Raw genomic sequence first — 24,484 nt, 5'->3', positions numbered from 1 at the left:
AATATTCCCTATCAAGTGATGCAAACATCTCTCCTATCCAGTACGAAATGTTCGAGCTATAAGCATTCGAAATCTTTCATTTTTTCCTGCATTTTCTGTGTTTAGGTTTTCATTTTACCCTCCATATATTCCGGTTAGACGTAGTCCCACGTCAAAATGACCGAAATTTGTTTCGATTTTTTTTCGAAAACACAATGTGTGTTTTTAGGTTTATTATGGATGCGAAGCGTAAATACAACAAAGACAAAGTTGAAGACGCTTTGGATGCCATTCGAGCAGGATCATCTATCCGTACTTCTGCAAACCAAAATCCAAAATCCTCAGGAAATCTTCAGAATTAGCGTTGGCCAACATGCAAAGCGGATGTGGGCGGATGGATTTGAACGCATTTGAGATAAATAAATATATACTTGTAATATTGTAACTAATATCAATAAACATCATGTTAATTGATAGTAATAGAATACCTTTTTTGAGGAACGAACGAAACAGATGAAAATCAAAACAGGCTCTACTGTGGTTAGAGGGGACCCCGGTCAGAAAGGTCGAAAAAATCGAGTTTTCTTTTTTTTCATTTTGGGAAGCATACTTTGGGGGCATACCCTCACAAATTTTGTCCTAAAACGATTTTTCGATATTCGATTTCGTTGGAATGTTATAGTCAAAAGTATGAGATCACCTTAAGGGATATAGTATTGTTATACGAATTTTTGAACGCGTTTTTCTCGAAACCATGTTTTTTTTTCAGCTGGTGGTATCGGTATCTCAGGAATTAATCGACCGATTTAGCCATTTTGGATTTTTTTTTCGAATTTTCAAAAACCCCTATGTAACGCTTTAGGTATTGTCCTGAAGTTTCAAAATATTGTTAGGAATTCGCTCTGCGACGCGCCATTGCTTCAGAACCGATACCACCAGCAAGGTACCGATTATTCGTTCACTCAAAAAATGGAGAAAGCATGGAGAAAATATACCTTAAACAATAATCAAAATACCCGAACACTTCATTTTTCTCATGTTTGAACATTTTATTGCATTAGTAATTGTACAGAAATACAAATTGAGCTTATAACCACAAGAAACCGTTATGCAAACGGAGTGTCCGAAATTTGAATTCACTCTGTCCGAAATTAGACTTTTTTCATAAATAGTGTCCGAAATTAGATTTTTTTCATAAATAGTGTCCGAAATTTGATTCTTATCCGCTTCAATTTAAAAACATTTTTATTCAATAATTGTTGATGTTTTAAATCAAACAGGCACCAAAGTAGAAAGCTTAAAAGCTTATTGAACTAATTTAGTAAAAATATCAACCAAATTGTACTTGTGCATGAAGTTTAGATCTGTTTTCTGCATCAAATGCCATAAGCGTCCAAAATGTGATTCAGAACGGTATATGATTATTGTTGAAAACATTTTGTGTTTTTTTCCACATATAATAACAAATCCTCAGTCTTCGAAATTATGCTGCTTAAGTTTCCAAAATTTTTCAAGATCTTATCTGATTCGATGCGATCGCGAAGTCGATATTTCTGCTTGAGTGCGTCTCAAGCAAATCACGCTTCTTGATATGACACTTGTTTTTGCTCTTTTTGTTGTGCGCCTAATTGATTTTTTACAACGTTAAAGAAATCTTAAATTTTCTCATCGACATATGACATCCTAGACCTGAATATCACACTATATGGCCACTGTACAGTACAGATACAGACAATAGTTGCGACAGCTCTTTTATTTTGATTAAGCATTGGATAATTCTATGTATCCAATTATCCAATGCTTAATCAAAATAAAAGAGCTGTCGCAATTCCACCATTAATCTGAATCTGAATTAATTAAGATTTGTGATTAAGTCCCGTTCATCGATGACCTCCAATTCCCTCCTCGTTTCACGCAACAAGTTCTCGCCCGCTTTGTGGCCGTCCATCAAATTAATTATTGATTTTGAATAAACTGTTATCTAAACGTCAGCGCCTATTGGCCAGGAATGTTCCGCCTAGCACCCGAATAATCGGCCCCGTCCAACACGGGCGTAATTTATTAAACGTGTAACATCACATTCGCTCGGAAGGGGCCCATAAAATGTCCTTCCAATGAGCTGTTAACCCTGAAAGCAGTGTGACCCTTGTTATTGCCGGGTCGACAACGGCGGAATGAAATAGCGATACGGTTGCCCATTGGCCGGGTGCAATTTGTTTTACCGTCCACCGATAAAATCGGCGATAAATCCGGAATTCGATAACCACCAATGATTGTTATTCAATTTCATTCACATAAAAGTGATTGAATGAGCGAACGCATCGCTGCGTAGCTATTCTCTGTTTTTGTTTCGCGCTGTGTATCGACTCCGAAACAAAACCGGACCTAATCGTGATGGTCTTTCATTTTTCCAGACAAACCCATCGTAGTGCTGAACATGGAACCGGACACGCCAGTGATCGAAAACGACCAGGCAAATATTACGCTGTTGTGCAACATCATCGATGGCAATCCGCTGATTCTGACCAAAGTTCGCTGGTTCTTGGATGGTGAATTTTTGAAGGAGCTCCCGGAGTGTGACGACGACAGCCAGGGTGACGAAAATCTCTGCGAAGTGGATCCGACAAAAATGTTGCTGCAGAACGTGGGTCGTGAGTTCATCGGGAATTATTCCTGCGAGGGATTCAACGTTGCTGGCTGGGGTGACAACAGTGAGGAGAACCCACTCGACATATACTACGAGCCGGGTAATGCTTCGATGACCCACTATCCGTACATTGCCATCAAGCGGCGGAGTGTCACCTTCAATTGCTCAATCGAAGATCGAGGAAATCCGGTTGCTACGCGGTATCGTTGGCTTCGGGGGGGAAAGCCAGTGATGGATGTTGTGACACCATCGTGGACAGTGGATCCTGTCGGATTGGATTCGAGAACTACGTTCTCGTGCTTTGCCTACAATGAGGGTGGAGAGGGTAACGCAGCTGAGGTACACCTTGAGGTCCATGCTCCCCCGGCTTTTGTCCAGAAATTACATCCATATGTTGGCGCACTTTATTCAACCTCCAACATTTCGTTAGCCTGTCGGGTGGAATGCGTTCCCTCGTGTACGATATCTTGGTTCAAGGATGGCGTAGGAATTGAGGAAAATGATGAGAGGTATTACATTACGAATACCTATATGCCTGCGGAACCGGCTACCGGAGACTTCGAAAGTGCTTATTCAGTGTTGGTGAGTATCAGTAGTGCAATCCTTCATCTGCACCAATGCAATCAAATCTCCTTTGATCTCGTTTTAGCATTTCAATATGTCCGCCTGGCCGGACGGCATCCTGGACCGCATTCGCGATAGTTCCAATTACTCCTGCGTATCATCGAACAACTCGGCGGGGCCCGGAGTTCGAAGCACAACATATTTCGGCGTTGAGTGTAATTAATACCACCCCGCGTTCGCTCGGACGGATGCGCTGAGTTCGATTCAAATGTATGACTCTGTGTTTCTCTGTTTTCAGACCCTCCGGAAAACACATCCCTCTCCACGCCGCTCATTTCGGTCGAGGAAGGCAAGATTCCGCCACGGATCGTGTGCTCCTCGCGGGCCTATCCCGAGCCGGCATTCTTCTGGACCCGGAATGGAGAAACCATCGCGAAGGGCAGCTCGCTGATCGTGAACCACGTGATGGAACGGGACGACGCGGGTGTTTACACGTGTAACGCGTTCAACAGGCACGGCAATCATTCCACCGATGCCGTCATCGATATACACTGTACGTATTGCGAGGGGTGGATTGAATTGGGGGTTGGGCAGAGGAAAGAAATTAACTGGCTATTGCTTGGAGGAGGTTCATATTTCTCGGCGTTAGGCTGGGTGAATTCATCGAAAGGTGTTTGAATTTAGGATAAAATTAATTTGCAGAATCAATTCCCTTGCAATTCATTTGGGGTGAAATTCATATTTTTCTGTTGTTATAGTTCAACCTAAAAACAGAGTTATACTAAATTTAACTATTTCTAAATTAAAGTTTCAAAAAAATCTACCCATGGATTCCAGATTTCAGAACTGGAATAAATAGTATGATTCTATTCCTCGCTCCAGGTTCCGAATAATAGATTTCATTTCCAGATTCTGATTCTAAACCAAATTCCAAATAGCAAATCCAAAATCAATAATTCCAGATTCCAAATTCCATACTTCCAAACTGAATCCAGACTTAAATTTCAGTCTACAAAGAAAAAGTTCTGCAGTCGAATCAATCTATTTCTAAATTACAATAAATAGAAGAGTACAGATTTCAGATTGTAGATCAGAAATCAGAAAAAAAATAAATCAGAGAAATGAGAAATTTCAAATTTCAGTTTATTTTTGATTTTAGATATTATTTTTTCAATCTAAATCCGGATTCGGATTTCCAATGATTTATATTCTTGAAAAACAGTTTCAGACTAAATCGAACAATTTTTAAATTATAGATTGAAAAAAAAAACTCAATTTCGTAAAATCACACGAACTCATATCGCATTCATTTAAAATTACAGATTTGAACTGAAGATTTAAATTATACTAACTGACCCGGCAAACTTCGTCCCGCCCAATAGTTATTTTTCATAATCACATTCACGTTTTCTTACTAAGCGCATGTTCATGGGTCCAATCGCCGAACTGTTCATTGATTGATCTTCTAATCTACCCTTTAAAATTACCGTTTACTATAAAATTCCTAGTACTTTTACCAAAACTCGTCATTATAATATCAGATTATTTTCAGACACAATTCTCGTTCAAGATTTTTCAACCACCTGCAAATAACATTCTCCGTTACATGGAATAAATGTTTGATACAGAAAATATGATAGAATAAAAGATAGCCCTAAATCGGACAATTTCTTTCTCGAGTTTTGCTCTTACACATTGGCGATCCATTTTTATCTATATAGATAGAAGAAGATCTAGAAGTGCGTTTTATCGCATTGAAATCCAATTCGACTTTCGAACAAAGATCAATTTCGTTTGCGGAAGCATCAAATGGACTAACAACGCTTGTAACTATGTGATTGTAGAACATATGCGAATTAAATTTTCCGAATTTTCCCATTTTCCCCTTTTCCTTCAAAGTTTTCCGAAAAATTTCAATTGTTATGCTTGGTTGGAATATGTTTGGATGAAATATGTGTATTATTTTTACGGGACCCCCTCTCCATTCCAGAAGAGGGAGGAGTGTCATACCATCATAGAAACATTTTTCGTACCCAAAAACCCTCACATCCCAAATATGGCTCGATTTGTTTGAATAGTTCTCAAATTATGTAGAAATTTGTGTTTCATTTGTATGATAGCCTCTCCTTAGAGAGAGGGGAGGAGTGTCGAACCACCATAGAAGGTTTATCAATCCCTAAAACCTATATGTGTCAAGTTTGATTCCATTCGCTTGATTAGTTCATGAGTTAATCAAACTCCCCCTCCCTTTTTGTTTGAGATGGGGAGGAGTGTCAAACCACCATAGCAAAATTTATTGCCCCCTAAAACCTCCACCTGCCAAATTTGGCTCGATTTGTTTGATTCGTTCTCGAGCTACGCAGAAATTTGTGTTTTATTTGTGTGGCAATATGCCCAATTTGGTTTCATTTGCTTGAATGATTCTCGAGTAATGCAGTAATTTGTGTTTCATTTGTATGGCAGCCCCCCCTTAGAGATGGGGGGTAGTGGTCTCAAACTATCATGAAAACCTTCCCCGGCCTCAAAAACCTCTACATACCAATTTTCATGTTGATCGGTTCAGTAGTTTCCAAGTACATAAGAATCAGACAGACAGACAGACAGAGATCCATTTATTTATATATATATATATATATATATATATATATATATATATATATATATATATATATATATATATATATCTATATATATAAAAATGTGATGTGATGTCTGTCTGTCTGATTCTTATAGACTCGGAAACTACTGAACCGATCGACATGAAAATTGGTATGTAGGGGTTTTTGGGGCCGGGGAAGGTTTTCGTTATATTTTGAGACCCCTCCCCCCTCTCTAAGGGGGGGCTGCCATACAAATGAAACACAAATTTCTGCATTACTCGGAAATTAACCAAGCAAACGAAACCAAAGTTGGCATGTGAAAGTTTTAGGGTGCAATAAATGTTTCTATTATGGTTAGACAGTCCTTCCCCCACTCAAAGGGGGGGCTGCCATACAAATGAAACACAAATTTCTGCATTACTCGAGAATTAATCAAGCAAATGAAACCAAATTTGGCATGTGAAGGTTTTAGGATGCAATAAATGTTTCTATGGTGTTAAGATACTCCTTCCCCCTCTCTTAGAGGGGGCTGCCGTACAAATGAAACACAATTTTTTGCATTACCCGAGAATTAATCAAGCAAATTAAACCAAATTAGGCATATGGAAACTTTAGGGTGCAATGAATGTTTCTATGGTGGTTAGATACCCCTCCCCCCTCTCTTAGGGGTGGCTGCCATACAAATAAAACACAAATTTCTGCATTACTCGAGAATTAATCAAGTAAATGGGCGGGACGAAGTTTGCCGGGTTAGCTAGTATATATATATATATATATATATATATATATATATATATATATATATATATATATATATATATATATTACATATATATATATATATATATATATATATATATATATATATATATATATATATATATATATATATATATATATATATATATATATATATATAGATTCCAGATAACAAATCCAAAGAACAGAATTCAGATACGAATTTTCGAACTGTTCTCAGATTCAGTTCAGATTTCAGTTCTACAGAAACATTCTCCGATTCATTCGAATTATTTCTGTATTATAGATTGTATAAAAACGCGCTAAGTTCAGTAGTTAAAATTTTAAAACATAAAATTTAGTTTCTATTCTTTGCTTCAGAACAGAAATTTGTGATTCCCATTTTAAATTGGAAATCTCGGATTCCAGACATCAGATAAAGTATCAAAATTTAGATTATAGACGAATTTCATGCCAATTCGACTGGCGATTGACATCACCATCTCAGACTGCAGTGAAACTTTGTGTGTGTAAAAACATTGGACATTTAAGCCACTTTGCGTACTTGAAGTACGAATTAGACTACTTTTAAAATAGCGTCTACTTTTTCTTGACTGCTAAATTTTGGTCTAGAAATGAAATGTAGGGAATTGTTTAAATTTTCAGAAAACATGTTCAATTTGTTTTTTGTTTTAAGTTATTATGAAATTAAATTTGAACAAAAAAAAATGCAAAAATTACATTGGACTCTTAGATTTTTTGTTCAGAATCTAAGAAAAATGAATTTTAATTTTTTAAATAATTTGGGACAGTGAATTTTTTTTTAAATTTGTTCGATATTTTCCAATGGAAGATTAAACTTTTTTCTTTTATTTCATTATCTGACCCAAATTTTGTAGGTCTCATAGTTTTTTTTACATACATTTTTTTTCATTTTTAATCTGACTCAAAAACTATAAGACCTAGACAATTTTAATCAGAGAATGAAATACAGGGCAGACTCGATTATATACAGTCTCGGATTTCTTTTCACTGTACTACCGTTCTACGCATAGTTGTCCCATATTACTTTTTGACGATTTTCACTTTTCTTCATAAAACGTTGTTTTTATGCATAATCTTACGGAAAAAAAAAAAAAAAAAAAAAAAAAAAAGTTTATTCCTAACTTTAAAAAAGAACAACATCAAGCTCAATTGCCACATGTTGATATTCTATTCATAACTGCCCACCATGTATTTTCTGTAGATCCATATTGAATAAATCGGTTCAAGTTCAAGAATTTCATGTAACGCTTTCAGCAGGCATAATGCACTCTTTTCTGGTTTGGAAGAACGAACTAATTCTCAAACAAATAAGAAAAAGTTTAACAGAACACGTGTACACCTTGTTAGCGAATGCCTAATAACAATGAGATTTATATTCTGCGAAGGTGTTGCAGATCACTCATTTCTTCATAAAACGATGTTTCTATGTATAATCAACAATAAAACACAATAAGAATTGTTTGTTCCCAGTATATCATAAAACAACATCAAGTTCAATTGTCCCATGTTGATATTCTAAGCATAACGATCCCACCAGGAATTTTTAAACACGTAATCAAGCATGATTGATTCAGTGAGGGGATCTCATCACATTCCATTAAACAATGGTATAGTGCTTATAAAGTGCTTATAAATAGTGTATTGCTAAATTGAAATGCTTAAAGCTTTTGATAGACAAATATGCGAGAAAACTGTGATTGCTTTTTTCTCAGTTGCTGATTTTGGAACATGGGACAACTGCAGTGTATGTAATGATGCTAAAAAAAATGTTTTGATTAGTTTTATACATATATTTTTGGTTTTTTAAATATGAAAAAAATATGAATTTTTGATTCATCCCCTTAAGTAAAAAAAACACCCTTCTCACACGAAAAAATAAATTTATCCAGAATTTCTCAGGAGGTGATAGATGATCATATTTGATGAAAAACTCCTTCTACACATATGTTCGAATTTCAACAATGACAGAATTAAAGAACTTTTTTTTTCTTCCGGACTCTGTTGCCTCAAACTGGCTCTACATTGAAAAGTACGCTACGGAAGACGATTCTGTTGCTTCCATTTGAAAGATGAGAAAATTTAGTATAGGATATAGTAGTGGAACATCTAAATTAGTGATTTTTAATAACATTTTGCCAGAAAAAAACTTAAAAGTTTGTAATTTTTATTGTGTCAAAAATTCATATTAAACTTGATTGCTTCTATCAATTCAATTAAACCTCTTTTACCGTTCTACAATTTGTTCTTTGCCACCAAATTTATATTTTTTTTTCGCTGCAATATCGATATAAACAATTCCTGGTGAAAATTCAAGCAAAATCTTCAAAAATCACGATTTTTACTCCACTGTACATATGATAGCCACTTAAATTCCACCTTAACGTTGAAAAGTTACATTTTTTCTTGAAATAAGTCGCGACAATTCTCTATAACGACGCAATGTCGCTATGGAGAGCTTTCACTGTATTTTGAATTAAAAAAAAAATATGTTTTTTTTTCAAACTGTATATAATCGAGTTCAAAATTGTATATAATCGAGTCCGACCTGTATCTAAAATTATTTAGGTATTTATTAAAAAAATATCAAATAATTTTATTTAAAAAAAATCATTGGAAAAATATTTTGAAAATTATAATTCTTTTTTTCTAAAAAAATATTTTTGAAATTCTGAACGAAAATTATATGAATAGTCCATAAAATTACCAACAAATCACTCATACATCGGAAGAACGACAACGCTAATGGGTAAGGGTTTTTCTAACAATATCTTTTTCATATTTTCTTTGAAAGATTACTAGAAATGTTCTGATCGTAAAATATTTGTGTGTATATTATCGCGATTGATATGTTCTGCAAACTTTTTTTCTATTTAGAGACATATCATACGCGAGAATTCACACAAAAATGTAACGAGTAGAACATTTTTATTTTAGCAGTCCCCATGCGAAAATACCATATATTTCAGAAACTATAAAAGAGAAGAAGAAAACATGAGAAAGTTGTTTTTAGAAAAAAAAAATTCCTGTGAAAGTGCCCATCTTACTAACTAACTTATTGGTAATTGTGAGGTCTATTCATATATTTTTTGAGAATTTAAGAAAAAATACGTTTCTGAGAAAATTAAATTTCAATTTCTAAAATATTTTTTTCAGTGCAAGTTAAAGAAATTAACAGCATTTAATTATATCATCAAAATTTCATAGGTTTTATAGTTTTTGAGATAGAAAGTTTTGTAAAAAATAAAAAAAAAACTTTGACCCTTTCCAAAAAGTAGTCTAATTTTTTTTTGCATATTTCAAATATGCAAAGTTGTTTGAATGACCAATGTCTTTACACCCACAATGTTTCACTGCAATCTGAGATCGTGCTATCAACTCCTGACGAGTGGTCATGACATTCGTCTATAGATAAAAATGATTTATTCCCGATTCAAGATTATCGATACATATACTGCCGTTCTACGCATAGTTGTCCCATGTTCCAAAATCAGCAACTGAGAAAAACGCATTCAAAGTTTTTTTTGCATATTTGTGTGTCAGAAGCTCTAAGCATTTCGGTTTAGCAATATACTGGGTTTATTATAAGCAGAAAAACTATTGTTTAATGAAATTTGAAAAGATCCCCTCACTTGAATCAATCAATCTTGACTATATGCTTAAAAAATCATGGTGGGACAGTTATACCTAGAATATCAACATGGGACAATTGAACTTGATGTTGTTTTTTGAGATACTGGGAACAAACAATAAGTTTTTTTTGTGTTTTTCCGAAAGATTATGTATAAAACATCGTTTTATGTAGAAGGGAGTGATCTGCAATACCTTTGCTGTATTTAAATGTCAATGTTATAAGAAATTCGCTAACAAGGTGTACACGCGTTCTGTTAAACTTTTTTTGTTTGTTTGAGAATTAGTTCATTTTTCCAAACCAGAAATGAGTACATTAGCCTTGCTGAAATTGTGACATAAAATTCTTGTACTTGAACCGATTTATTTGATATAAATCTTCAAATAAAAACATGGTGGGACAGTTATGAATAGAGTATCAACATGGGACAACTGAACTTGATGTTGTTTATTTAAAAGCTGGGAGCAAACTGTAACGATTTTTGTGTTTTTCCGGACCAGTCTAGGCATGAAAACATAGTTTTATGAAGAAAAGTGGAAATCATCAAAAGGTAATATGGGACAACTATGCGTAGACGGCAGTATAGTACACTTTTTGGAACAGACGCCAAAATTAAATTCCCGAAGTAGATTATAAATTTAACTCAAAAATTACAAATTTTAAGTTATGTTTCCCAGACATTGAATATGAATACAGAATTAGATCCCAGCAGATTCTAAACTCCTAATTCCAAATTCCAGATAATACATACATACATACTCTGAATACAACTTAAGAGATCCATCATTCAAAATTCATGGAATCAAGCTTAGATTTCAGTGGCAGATTGAGGTTCTTTTGTCTGAATTCCTAATTGAAATTCAGTTTACAGAAATAGAAAGTAGTTTCAAATCTCATATTGAACTGGACTGACTGGACACTTGACACTGATTCAATACACCTGTGTTTTGACGTAGGACTACGTCCTACATTAAGGGTGCCAAATCAGAAAATAGGTCACGTTTTTATGAAATAAAGTTAACGTTAACAACTATTTTTGCTCCGAACGGATTTTAACGATTTGTATACCAATCGAATCGGAAATTTTCTAAGATTTGTTCGATATGATATACATTACAATCCCATAGTCTGTATATGGTTTAAATTTATGAAAATTGGAAGCCCAATACATTTGTTCTGTCCATTTGTGTGCTTTCCCGAACAGAGCTGTCGATGTCGGGCAACTTATGCAGCCACTAGAATAGAAACAACGAAGGGGAATAGCGAAAAGAGAATATTTGCGAAGTAAACTCCACTCTTGCATAGTAAGTAAGCTGTCACTAGCGTATAAGTATTGCATCTCCTCTGAGGAAAATTCTCAGAATCTTTCTGTGCCCAAAACAACAAAGGTCGTTTATTCTGCTCGTTTTGTGTTTCATGTTTTCCCTCGAGCTGTGAACGCAAGCGAACATTTCACATGAAGTGCGTTTCGATGTTTTATTTTTATCGCTGCAACAGTGTGTATCTGTTAGACGCGTGTTTGATGCTTGTTGAATGGCGATGCACGGAAGATGCCTCTCGTTAAATACTCAGTGCAATGCGTGCATTGATATTAAGAAACAAATTGCAACATATGACCAACTAGTGTATTGTCCTCGCAAAGGGAAAAATAGTCGTTGCTTCTCGAAATGATTCTACAAAACCATGCAAGCCCTTAAACCGTCTCAGAGTCCCTGGAACTTTTTACAAAAGAGTTATTTATAAAATTTCAACGTATTCGCAAATAATATCCGAAACCAACCAACAAATTTGAAAAAAAAAAAGACTGCGTAGTCCTGCGTCCTAAGCGGTCGTGTCTCGGATACAACCCTTCGATTTTTTAAGTTTGTCATATTAATTTCAAACTCTGATGCTATATTCCTTCATCAGCTTCCATGTTACAATGATTTGGGATGAAAATTATACAAAATAATATTTATTCTTCCAATATCAACACGCAGATTCCCAATTACAAATTCTATTTCAAATTACAGATTAATAGTTAGAAAATCAAAACCTAGATATGATTTCCCAATTTCTGATATGAGGGGCTCAAAATGAAAGAGGTGTGAAATCATCTATAACACTACATCTATTCTCTCTTTTGGTCATAACTTAGCTGTGAACACATTCCCAACTGTATGTGGAAGAATAGTGGAAGACGTTTTTGCAGTTGAGTTGTTAACTAAAGAAAAAGTTGATGAAGAGAAAACGATCAAATCACTTACACCCCTTTTATTCTAAGTCCCTCATAACTGTTGTAGAATCCCGATTTCGAATTCAAATTAATAATACAGATCTAATCCACAGACAAACTGCTTTTGCTTTAGAATTAGTGTTTAGAATTTTTATTCGGGATATTGGAGCTCATTGATTCTAAACCACAAATCTCCGAATCTTTAAACTCCATTCATAGATTCCAGATTTGTTAGTATTAATTGAGGGGCTCAAAATAAAAGGGTGCAAGTGACATAATACATTTCTCGAGATCGACTCTCTCTCTCTCTTCGTCATAACATAGCTGCAAACACATTCCCAGCTGAATTTGACAATGTGGAAGACAGGTCAGAGCCCCATCTATCGGATTCTATAGCAAACTCAAATTGGAAAGTTTTTGCAGTTGAATTATTAACCGAAGAAAAAGTTGATGAACAGAAATCGATCAAGTCTCTTTCACCTCTTTCATTCTAAGCCTCTCAATTTCAAGTGCAGCTTTATTTTTTTTTCTGGAAAGTCTATCAAGATACATTTTATTTGCACTCATGGAATCGTTATTCGGTCAAAAGCTATACATTTTCAAAACTAAGCGTGTTGGTAAAATTAAAAAAAATGATATCTAATTTTTTTCAGAAACAAATAAATATAGAGGGTTTCAGCAAAATTCAAGCAATGTTTTCCCAATAGATTCTTTAGATTGAAGGCTCCATTCTAGATTTCATAGTTCAGGTACAAGTTATATATCAATTAGGAGCGTGAACAATGAAAGTGAAAGTGAAAGGAGCGTGAAAAGAGCGTGAAAGTGAAACAATGTGCCGTGATTGCTGCGTCAGTTCTAAGAAGATGATTTCAATGTTGACTGTCCGCGTAACGGTAGCTCAAGAACAATTGAAGTCACTGAATTGAAGGCATTGCTCGTGTATGAGAGATGTCGCACACCACGGTGCGATTTTGTTTGCAAAAGACCGTCACGTTAGCTGGGTTGATTTTGATCTTCTTATTGTTCTGTTTCAAGGCTATGGGTGATGAATTTCAAAGTTTGAAGTTTGAAGAAGAAGAACGCACAGAATGCATACTCAGTGCAGTACGCGTATTGACAAAGGAACAAATTGAGACAAATGCTCAATTTGAGTTTTGTTTTCGAAAGAATTGTCCACATCAAAAATCTGGAAAATCTAAACACAAAAATGTTGTTGTGTTGTTTTCGTTATTTGGTTTTTGACGTAGGACTACGCCTTTCATTTCTATACTGGGGTGTAAGTTCAAACTTTCGAAAACGAAAGCGTTACGCCGGAGAACGAGATTTTGAGCGTTAATAGCTCCTAAACAACTGAACGAAATAGCATGATAAACACTTCATTCGAAAGCTAAAATGTCTACGCGTTATATGCTAGTTACTTGTTGATCCAAAAATTTGTTTCAATAGCCCTAAAATTGCTTTCAAAACAGGCTACTGAAATCACACCAATCGCTATATAAGCGAGTGACGCTCGGAAATCCACTCAGTTAGAATTGCGCAACGATTGAGGTAGGATCGCTGGAATGGATGGAAGTTGCCCCAACACAGACTTCAAAACCATGGAGCCAGGGGAAATCGACATTGCAAAATAGATGTAAGCAGTGGATACTTTTGTACTCGCTTATGTATCTGGAAATTAGAATGTTTCCCTAACACAGACTGCGAAACTATGGAGCCAGGGGAAATTGGCATTGCAAATTAGATGCAAGCTGCGGGTATTTTGTATTCGTTTGTGTTTCGGCAAATCAGCATTGCAAAATAGATGAGAGCTGCGGGTACTTTTGTACTTGCTTGCGTTTCTGGAAATCGGAATGCTTCCCTAACACAGACTTCAGAATCATGGAGCCAGGGGAAATTGGGATGGCAAATTAGATGCAAGCAGCGGGTATTTTATATTCGCTTGCGTTTCTGTAAATTGGAATGTTTCCCTAACACAGACTTCAAAATCATGAAGCCTGGGGAAATCGACATTGCAAAATAGATGCGAGCTGCGGGTACTTTTGTACTCGCTTGCGTTTCTGGAAATCGAAATGCTTCCCTAACACACACTTCAAAACCATGGAGCCAGGGGAAACTGGCATAGCAAATTAGATGCAAGCAGCGGGTATTTTATATTCGCTTGCGTTTCTGTAAATTGGAATGTTTCCCTAACACAGACTTCAAAATCATGAAGCCTGGGGAAATCGACATTGCAAAATAGATGCGAGCTGCGGGTACTTATGTATTCGTTTGCGTTTCTGCAAATTGGAATGTTTCCCTAAAACAGACTTCAAAATCATGAAGCATGGGAAAATTTGCATAACAAAATAGATGTGTGCTGCGGGTACTTTTGTACTCGCATGCTTTTCTGCTAATCGGAATGTTTCCCTAACACAGATTTCTAAACCATGGAGCCAGGGAAAATTGGCATAGCAAATTAGATGCAAGCAGCGGGTTCTATTGCACGCGGATTATCTATGGATTTGATATGGTATGATACGGTGTAGTGGATATGATCGAAGTGGATATTTGATTGCATATCGAAGAAATCACATTCATAAAAGCAGCGTTATAAAATTATTTGTTTACGAATGCTGCAATCGATCGTAGCTTTCGGTAAGTTGGAATTGTTGGGAAGGGGGTCTCATTTTCGCTGTGCAATTCCGAGGAGGAATCTATTCCTTCTCAAGCGTTAATAATCTTGCTCCGATGATTCCAATTGTCGGGGCTTTGGAAGTGGGTACTATTTGTGCTGGGTATTTCCGAGGAGGAATCGATTCCCTCTTTGAACGTTAATAATTCTTTTCCGGCTAAACGAAGTGGTATGATAATCACTTTATTCGAAAGATGAAACGATTTGAAAGATTTATATGCTTGTTATTTATTGATAGCTAAGTCAACGTTAGTCCTACGTCCACCTTGCGGTTATATCAAAGATATAACCCACTTCTAGTTTTTTCCAAAGCCACAGCGAGAAATATGAAGGAATATGTATCCCAGTATGAGTTGAATAAAAACGCGTTTTTCTTGAAACCATGTTTTTTTACCTGACGACATATTCAATCCAGGACTTATGCGATCGATTTGGCTAAAATTTGAATAAATTTCAAATGACCTAATACGTCGTAAAAACCCTTGTTCTTTGGCCCTTCAGGTCAAGCGCACCTTAATATAATCCGTCATTTTAAGGGTAACTACAATATTCTACTAAAGAGTTATAGAGTCATTCCATGTCAAACCGATATAGTGGTTCTCAGATTTTCGTGATAATTTCGCAAAATATTAGACTCATTTCCATTTTAAGGTGGTACGAAAAATATTTTTGCCACTTTTTTCCAAAAAAAGACTTTTGTCTTTGATTTCTATATAGGGGGGTCAATCTACGGAAAATGTAACGAATCATTAAGAGTTTTCATACGCATATTGATCAAAATCGATATTGCGACATATGTTGTGTTGCATACCATTAGATAGGAAATTTATCCAGCATTTTTTTTTTGACGTAGAACTACGTCTTTCATTAAGGGTGCCAAATCAGAGAACAGGTCACGTTTTTATGAAATAAAGTTAACGTGAATAACTATTTTTGCCGCAAACGGATTTTGGCGATTTACATACTAAACGAATCGGAAATACCCTAAGATTTGTTTAATATGCTATACATTAGAATCCCTTGGTTTGTAAATGGTTTAAATTCATGAAAACTTTAAGCGTTTCCATTTCCCCATACATTTGTTTTGTCCTTTTGTGCGCTTTCCCGAATAGAGATGTCAATAACGAGCAACTTATCGACGACCAACGGAGGGGAAATCGTAGGATTTAAAGTCTCCGTGAACAAACGAAAAGAAGAAGAATGAAGAGGAATACTTGCCTAGAGTATAAACAGTGGATCTCGCCGAGGCAAACTTTCATTCGGCATCGGACTGTTGAGCAATCCAGTTCACTTTGCTTTCGCTGCGCTTCGATCTAAGATTGGACCCCACCAGTGGTAATTCAACTTGGATATCGTCTTGTGGTTTTTCTAGTTCGTTTTTCGCGTTATTCGTATCGTGTGTTTTCGCATAGTGTGTGATGAGCAATAAGAAGAGGAAGGCTGGCTCGAGCCCTGCAAAAAACGAACGCATTGCCAGGGGCAATAAAATTTCGAGGCAAGCGTCATCTAATGATGCACGCGATGTTGGTGCAGTGAAAAGCGCTCGCATTGAACCGAGCCTTCGCATCGAACAACAGCGAAGTAGGCGACTTCGGCGCGTCGGTCGAAAATGTATACGCCGTTACCCAGGCAGCATCCAGCTCTCCCCGCTGGTGGCGAAGGCGGTTGCTCTTGACAAACTCGTCAGCGAATTCGCATCGTGGGGCGTTACAGCCGAGTACAAGCTGCGTGGCATTATTCAGTCTTTTTCGAAGCCGTTAACATTGTTTGTTTTCCTTCATCATAAGGGCTTCGTTGGTGCTTTTGACATTGCATGAATGCACTAAATTGACGTTATGGCGAATCAGGTGTTAAGGTTGTGCGCCAAAAAATCGTTTGGGAGTTACCAAGCATATTGAATGTCGTACAGGAATGTTATAAGTTATTTGGGTTCGCGTGCCAGTCGCAAAACTGCCTTCAACTAGGATTGCATTTGCACTAGTCTTGATCATAATGAAGCATTGCTACTGTTTTCGAGGTTGTTGATATTAAAAAAAGAGTTTATTTGGCCTGTTTAATCACCAAGAAAGTGAATGTCGTTCTGGAATTTTGTATGTGATTAGGTTTCGCTTGCCGGTAGTAAAACTTCCTCCACTAAGGGTGACAGCTGCGCTTATCTCGAGTATGCGAAAGTAATGCAACTTTTTTCGAGGCCAGTAATATAAACAGAAGTGTTTCTTTTGAGAATAGCGCAAAATTATGAGAAGTGTTTATATTCCTAGTAGTTTCAAGCCACCAATGTATGGCTCTGTATGCATGCTATGGCGAACGCTTGTTTGGCGCTTGGTTTACGTTGTACGAACGATGCCTGGAGGTGCAATTCCACTGAGGCAATTCTAAAAACATGTAGCATGATATTTGATACTTGCAAATGTTATCATTGTTGTTGTTTCCTCGCGGTGCCAAAGATATATTGATATAATCGACTGTAACCGTGTCTATGTCAATTGCGAAAAAAGGCCACCGGAATAGCGTTCGAGGTAAATTTTCAATGCATTGACATGAAATAAATTGCGACATACGATCAGCTAGTATATTGATCTGCGAAGGCAAGAATGAATCATCTGTCAATTATCGTCAACTGATTCTACAATGAAAAAAAACATTTCAGAGATTATTCTACTAAACAGTTGTTTCTAAAATTTCACAGTATTATAGAATAATATCCGAAGGTTTAAACAAGCGACTTTTATAATATAACAGCGTAGTTCTACGTCAACAATGCGGTCGTATCTTGGACACAACCTCCTATAATTTTTTGCTTATAACATGAACAGTGAATATAGTCAAAATAGTTATGAATTTGACATTTGAAAAGTGTATGTTATTTCGATTTTACTAGTCACTCGTTTTCCCCCATAACGCAACGAGCGATTTTTTGCCTACATTCGGGCGTTAGCCCACAATAGGTCGTATGAATAAAAAAAAGTATTTACTTATTCTGCCCGTTTCCAAGTAAAGTAAACTTTGCTAGTATTTACTTGAATCCGTATGAATAAAAGTTTACTTTACTAATTTGATTTTCGAATTCGAACATAGTTTTTACTTTGTTAAACATCTATCAACTGATGGTTTAGGTTTCGTTTCAAAACGTTTTTTTTTTTGGACAAAGCGTGAATTCGCGATGAAAAAGGAATAGTGTCGACGTCTGGTGGCGACTTTCAATTAGGGACCATAGTTTGGGTCCCTATCTCGTTAGTGTAATACCTATCATATTAGAAGACACGAAGCCAGTTTTCAAATGTTAAAATTTGAATGAAAATGTTCACATCAGGTTATTTAATCACTTAAAACACTTTTTTCCGACTTTTATTTAACCCTTTGTCTATACATTTCCAACATAATTACTGAAACTTTTCATTATAATATAAAGTTGTCTTCAAAAGCAATATCGTACAAGATTTTTTCACCACCTGCAAACAAAAGTGTTTTTCATTTAAACAGAATGCCAAATTGGTACGGGAAGGTTATTTTTCATTCATAATTTAAATTTTAAAAACGTGTTCATTCCGCCTGAAAATCAATAAATTTTTTACGCTCCCCTAAACTAGTAAACGAAGCTCAATGCCATCAATGCGGATCGTTAACTTGTTTAACTTCAAGCGTAAGATAGCAGCATTAAACATAAATCGGATATGACATCAAAACGAATGATAGTGTTTTCAAATCCAAAGTATGCTCATGAGCATACTTGATAATAACGAAGCAAATACTTGATGAATGCTGTTTTATTCATACGAAATCAGCTAAACATCCATTTTCGAAAAGTAAATACTTTGTTGTTTCTTACTTTAAATACTTTGTTGTTATGGTGTCAATCTTCCTTAGAAATAATTATGTTATTATTTCGCCCGTTTCTCTTCCCTGAATTCACTTTTGTTCGTTCTCCATTCCCTCCCCTATAAATAAGCAGGACTTAGCACCCGATAAGATCAATTTACTACGGCAGCTACACGAACTCCCCAAGAGAGCACTCATGGCAATAGGATGCTTAATACACATCACCTATTGAGTTATTACAACCCCCTACAATGTTCCGGACAACGTATCAACGGAGGAGGAAATTTTATTTTTATCTGTAAAATATTTTGAGTAGTCATAGATTTATTTGACTTGGTATTATATCAATGTCTTGGAAAAAAGGTAATGAAGATGGTCGAGTTTCGAGCGACATAGCATGCGCTGCCATAACTATTTCGCAAATAGTGACGTCAGTCGTTGTGTTTATCTTTGATTGCCCACCACATCCATATAAAAATGCTATTTTCAGGAAGTAACTTATCAATTAAAAATGTAAATTTTTGTAGAGCTCCCGCTGAATATGAGGCTAATGTGATAGCGTGAAGTGAATATTTGTGAAATGTCGTCGAAAAAGACGGATAAAAGTGATATTTTCATGTGCCATTTTCACTCCCCCACGTTCATAGAAACAAACAAAGTTTCATTATTTTACCGTTATGAAGTTGATGTTTCGAAGGCCCTCAGTGTCGGTGTGTATGTTGTGAGATAATAATTGCCAATTTATCAAAATTTCATCGAAAATGTTACTGCCTTCGAGAACTAAGCATACGAATGCTCTCTGGATCTTTTTACCACATGAGTAATCGAAATAAGCCACGATATAATTGTCATCTGTTAAAAAACAACCAGTTGAATGATTTCATGAGAATTTTGGCTCAAATTATCATGCAACCGTTTCAACATTGTTTTGTTTCTTCCATATACATTCCATATTGAATGCAAATAATTACGACACGATATTTGGCTTGCCAATACAGATACATTTCGCCTACTGCTCCACCTCTATATGTACTTCATTGGTATTATATTTATGTAGATCTTAACCATCAAGACATGTGTTTAAAAATAATAAATGATGGCTCCTCGTCTTCTTATGCATAATTGAATAAACAGAAGAAAAGGGTAGTAATGGCTTAATTGTATTTTTGGGTACATTTTTGAACAGAATGAGGTTCCGGATTCAATCATGTTATCTCATCTAACCCGTTTAAAGGATACAAATTCAAACAGGAAACAGTTTTTTCAGGGCTTCCATTTGGTCGGTGTTAAGTCTGACCGGACCAAGTGACATTTTTATGATTTCGGGAAAAACGAGTTTGAAGTTTGGTGCTATAAGGGGTTTCTATTGAGCGTTCAAAACAAATTCGATTAGTTATTCTTGCTGTACGCGTGATTTTCCAAATCTGATAAATGTGGAATGTACCTTACAAAATATTTAACATAATGCAATCAATAGCTCGAAAGTTGTAACCGTTCGAAGTCCCGACACGCGAGTTTAGCTTAATCAGGTGGCTTTAGCGCCACTCCCAAAGGGAGACCACCTGTCGTGTTATTTTCCCGACTAACTATTGGAATTTCTCTCAGGGTCAAGCTAGCCTCGAACGACCACGCACGATATAGGGAAAAGGTCACGAAACCTACGTGAACTTCCCTGCAAAAAATGCGATAACCCAAAACTCCGATTTCCGCGAATACCTGAATTTTCAGGAACCTTCCCAATTCGATTAGGTAGCTTTAGGAGATGGAATCAACCAAAAAAGATTCCGAATAAAAATTAACCGAAATGAAATATTATTTCGTGAACTATAAATAAAATCGCTAAAAAATAGAGCGCGGTCGTCGTGAACAGTCGTGAACAGTCGTAAACGGTCGTAAATGGTCGTATTCTCGACGTAAACACAATCAGAGTGAGAGAGTGAGCAGCTGCGATGTGTTTTTTTTTTGTGTGTGAAACCGTGCGCGTCTGCGTGTGTTCGTTGGCATGTGCATGTGCGTGTAAGTGTTTGTATGTGTTTTGGTTGGTTGGTTGATGTAAACAAAAACAGTGTGAGAGAGTGAGCAGTCAGCAGATGTGATGTGTTTTTTATGTGAGAGAGTGTGCGCGTATGCGTGTGTCTCATGTGTGAGACTGTGCGCGTTCACGTGCATGTGTTCGTTTGCGCATGCATGTGCGTGTATGTGTTTGTGAGTGCGTTTTTCTTTTTTTTAGAGTAGAGTGTAGAGAGTAGAGAATAGAGAGAGTAGAGAGTAGAGAGAGTAGAGAGTAGAGAGAGTAGAGAGAGTAGAGAGAGTAGAGAGAGTAGAGAGTAGAGAGTAGAGAGTAGAGAATAGATAGTAGAGTGTAGAGACTAGAGAGTAGAGAGTAGAGAGTAGCGAGTAGAGAGTAGAGAGAGTAGAGAGAGTAGAGAGAGTAGAGAGAGTAGAGAGAGTAGAGAGTAGAGAGTAGAGAGTAGAGAGTAGAGAGTAGAGAGTAGAGAGTAGAGAGTAGAGAGTAGAGAGTAGAGAATAGAGAGAGAAGAGAGTAGAGAGTAGAAAGCAGATAGTAGAGAGTAGAAAGCAGAGAGAGTAGAGAGAGTAGAGAGACTAGAGAGAGTAGAGAGAGTAAAGAGTAGAGAGTAAAGAGTAGAGAGTAGAGAGTAGAGAGTAGAGAGTTGAGAGAGTACAGAGTAGAGAGTAGAAAGAGTAGAAAGAGTAGAGAGAGTAGAGAGTAGAGAGTAGAAAGAGTAGAGAGAGTAGAGAGTAGAGAGTAAAGAGTAGAGAGTAGAGAGTAGAGAGTAGAGAGAGTAGAGAGTAGAGAGTATAGAGTAGAGAGTAGAGAGTAGAGAGAGTAGAAAGTAGAGAGTAGAGAGAGTAGAGAGAGTAGGGAGAGTATAGAGTAGAAAGAGTAGGGAAAGTAGAGAGTAGAAAGTTGAGAGTAGAGAGTAAAAAGCAGAGAGAGGAAAGTAGAGAGTTTAAAGCGAAGAGCAGAGAGTAGAGAGAAGAGAGAACAAAGTATAGAATAGATAGTAGGAATTGAAGAGTAGAGAGTTGAAAGTTAAAGTCAATTTGAAAGAGCAACAATTGATCGCTGAGAAAGAGTAGAACTTTAAGACATAGAAACATTTGGACTAAAAACATTGAAACATTGAGTAAATGAAAAATAGAAAAATAGAAAAAAAAAAGTTACAAGAGTCTGTTCGAGTGCAACAGCAAAGCTATTCCAATGACATTGCGGTAAACTTATTGAAACATAAAATTGGGCCGCTAGTTCGTGAAAGAAAACAAAAACTCATTTACATCCCTATTTACAATTTATTTCCTTCTCCCTTCATCTTCCTCTATTTCCCTACTCAAATCCTAAACTCTCAACGAAAGCTCTCTCTTCCCAACACTCTCAAAAAAACTTGAAATTTAGTAGCGTTACGTTTCTATGCTATGGCCATGCGTTCACTTTCGTCACCTACCTGCGCGCAGGGTTTTTACCGGACTGATAGCGTACGATGAAAATGAGCTGGATACAGTCGCAGCTGAATTTGCTGACGGTAAGCCACCGTTGTTGCTCGTTGCTACCGACCAGGATTCCGCGGTCAGGAAACTCAAAAACGCAGCGTATGGGGACGGACGCTGCGGGACACTGCGAAACACGCCGAGTGCCGGTCGGGCGATCCTCAATTACTCACACCCGTTCGTTGCGAATAAAGAATCCTCAGCTCTGTTTATTCCGGTTAAATGGGATATCCAGAATCCCGGATATGCTGCCTGTTGAACAGGCAATCTGTTCAACGGAAATGCGTGATTGATTACAGTGTTGGGTTAGGTTGGGAAGAAATGGAATTTACCTTTGTTTCTCAAAATCAACGCAAAAATAGCGAAACTGAAACTGTATTCACACTTTACTAACTGCTGTATCTAATAAAAAATAAAATGAAATTATAATACTACTTTTCACTTCCGAAACAATATTTCAAAAAAGTACCTTTTTGTACTTATTCGCATTAAAAAAAAACGTTCCGCACTCTGACCGCTTCGCAAACGAAATGGCCGAGAGTTCCAAAAAATTACAGGTTCTAACTGTGGTATGCCAAGTGGCCATTGATTTCCGCCCGTGGAATTTCTTGCAAAGAAATTCGCCGAATAAACCCTTCTCGTTTGCAATTATTTGAGAGGTGCAGAGGTGCTGGACCCCAAAGAAATAGTTGGGAATTACGACGCATAGATGGCATTGCGTATTATTAATTCCGCCCTGGTTGCTATAATTTATTCATTTAAATTTTTCATCCATTTTGATTTATAACAACCGGAAAACGTTACAAAGTTTTAGTTTTGCGACTTGGTTCGCTCTGACTTAACACCGACCATTTGATGTATCAAAAGAGAAATAATTACAGATTTTGAACAATGGAATAACTCAATTCAAATGCAATTACTACACACAATTACAGTCCTATGTCAAGATTACGTCCGTGCCCCTAGGCCCAGACCCATCAACTTTTTTTCAAAAATCCATAGCTTTTGAGCTACCGACCGATTCTGATTGATCGTCATATCAAATTGAAGTTAATCAGCTAGTCTTATTTACAAAAAAATTGAGTATGGTTTTCTTGATTATTGATTGTATTGGTTTTTGATAGTTTATAGGGTTTGCAGGAGACGAATAAATTGATAGGTTATAGGTCTCCGTTCAAAAAAAAAAGAAGAAGAAAACAGAAGAATAAGAAGTTATGATTATTCACCAGTTGTAACTCTGCTTTCGTGCGGATCGTTCGCATCTAAATCGTTTTTTTCAGACCTGCACGATGCATACTCAGTGTCGATATAGTAATAGTAATAGTAATAGTAATAGTAATAGTAATAGTAATAGTAATAGTAATAGTAATAGTAATAGTAATAGTAATAGTAATAGTAATAGTAATAGTAATAGTAATAGTAATAGTAATAGTAATAGTAATAGTAATAGTAATAGTAATAGTAATAGTAATAGTAATAGTAATAGTAATAGTAATAGTAATAGTAATAGTAATAGTAATAGTAATAGTAATAGTAATAGTAATAGTAATAGTAATAGTAATAGTAATAGTAATAGTAATAGTAATAGTAATAGTAATAGTAATAGTAATAGTAATAGTAATAGTAATAGTAATAGTAATAGTAATATAATTACCATTAAAATTATTAGTAATAACTAAACGCCAGTAACACCGGCTGAGTGTATCCTATGGCTTACCTTCTCCACCAACACACATCCTAAATTCCCGAGATATTTATGAGAGGTCGTAGAGTTCTCTGCATCTCTCTTAATTAAATATTGAACTAACATTCCTTCCCTTTCCTTAATTCCGAAATTATATCGATGTGGTTACGTTGCTTCTCATCCTTTTGTCCAAAGCCGTACACCTGCTTCGAGCGGACGAAGTATTTTTGTCATTGATTGTACCTCTGTATTCATGTATAAATTATCATGTTCACTATAAGATTCAAAAACAAATTCGATCGAAGCAAACCTCAATGTTAATTTAATCAACTGTTGATATACTATTCGCCCAGCCTACAAATTCTTCGCCCATGCGAAATGCATCCA

The 24,484-nt window shown here is 36.2% G+C and overlaps 1 protein-coding gene across 9 annotated transcripts in view; it reads left to right on the top strand.

Moving 5' to 3' along the window:
* LOC129764458 (hemicentin-1) overlaps positions 1–24,484 on the top strand; it is a 304,717-nt gene that overhangs the window by 265,127 nt on the left and 15,106 nt on the right. For all 9 annotated transcript variants that reach the window (XM_055763545.1, XM_055763542.1, XM_055763543.1 and 6 more), the window contains exons 10-12: positions 2,394–3,208; positions 3,276–3,405; positions 3,489–3,743. In XM_055763545.1, coding sequence (XP_055619520.1) covers positions 2,394–3,208; positions 3,276–3,405; positions 3,489–3,743 — 1,200 coding nt within the window. The remainder of the gene's footprint in view (positions 1–2,393; positions 3,209–3,275; positions 3,406–3,488; positions 3,744–24,484) is intronic.

This window comes from Toxorhynchites rutilus, chromosome 2, assembly GCF_029784135.1.
Source record: "Toxorhynchites rutilus septentrionalis strain SRP chromosome 2, ASM2978413v1, whole genome shotgun sequence".
Lineage (NCBI taxonomy): Eukaryota > Metazoa > Arthropoda > Insecta > Diptera > Culicidae > Toxorhynchites > Toxorhynchites rutilus.
The sequence above is the reverse complement of the archived record's forward strand: the minus strand, read 5'-3'. Positions and strand labels throughout refer to the sequence as shown.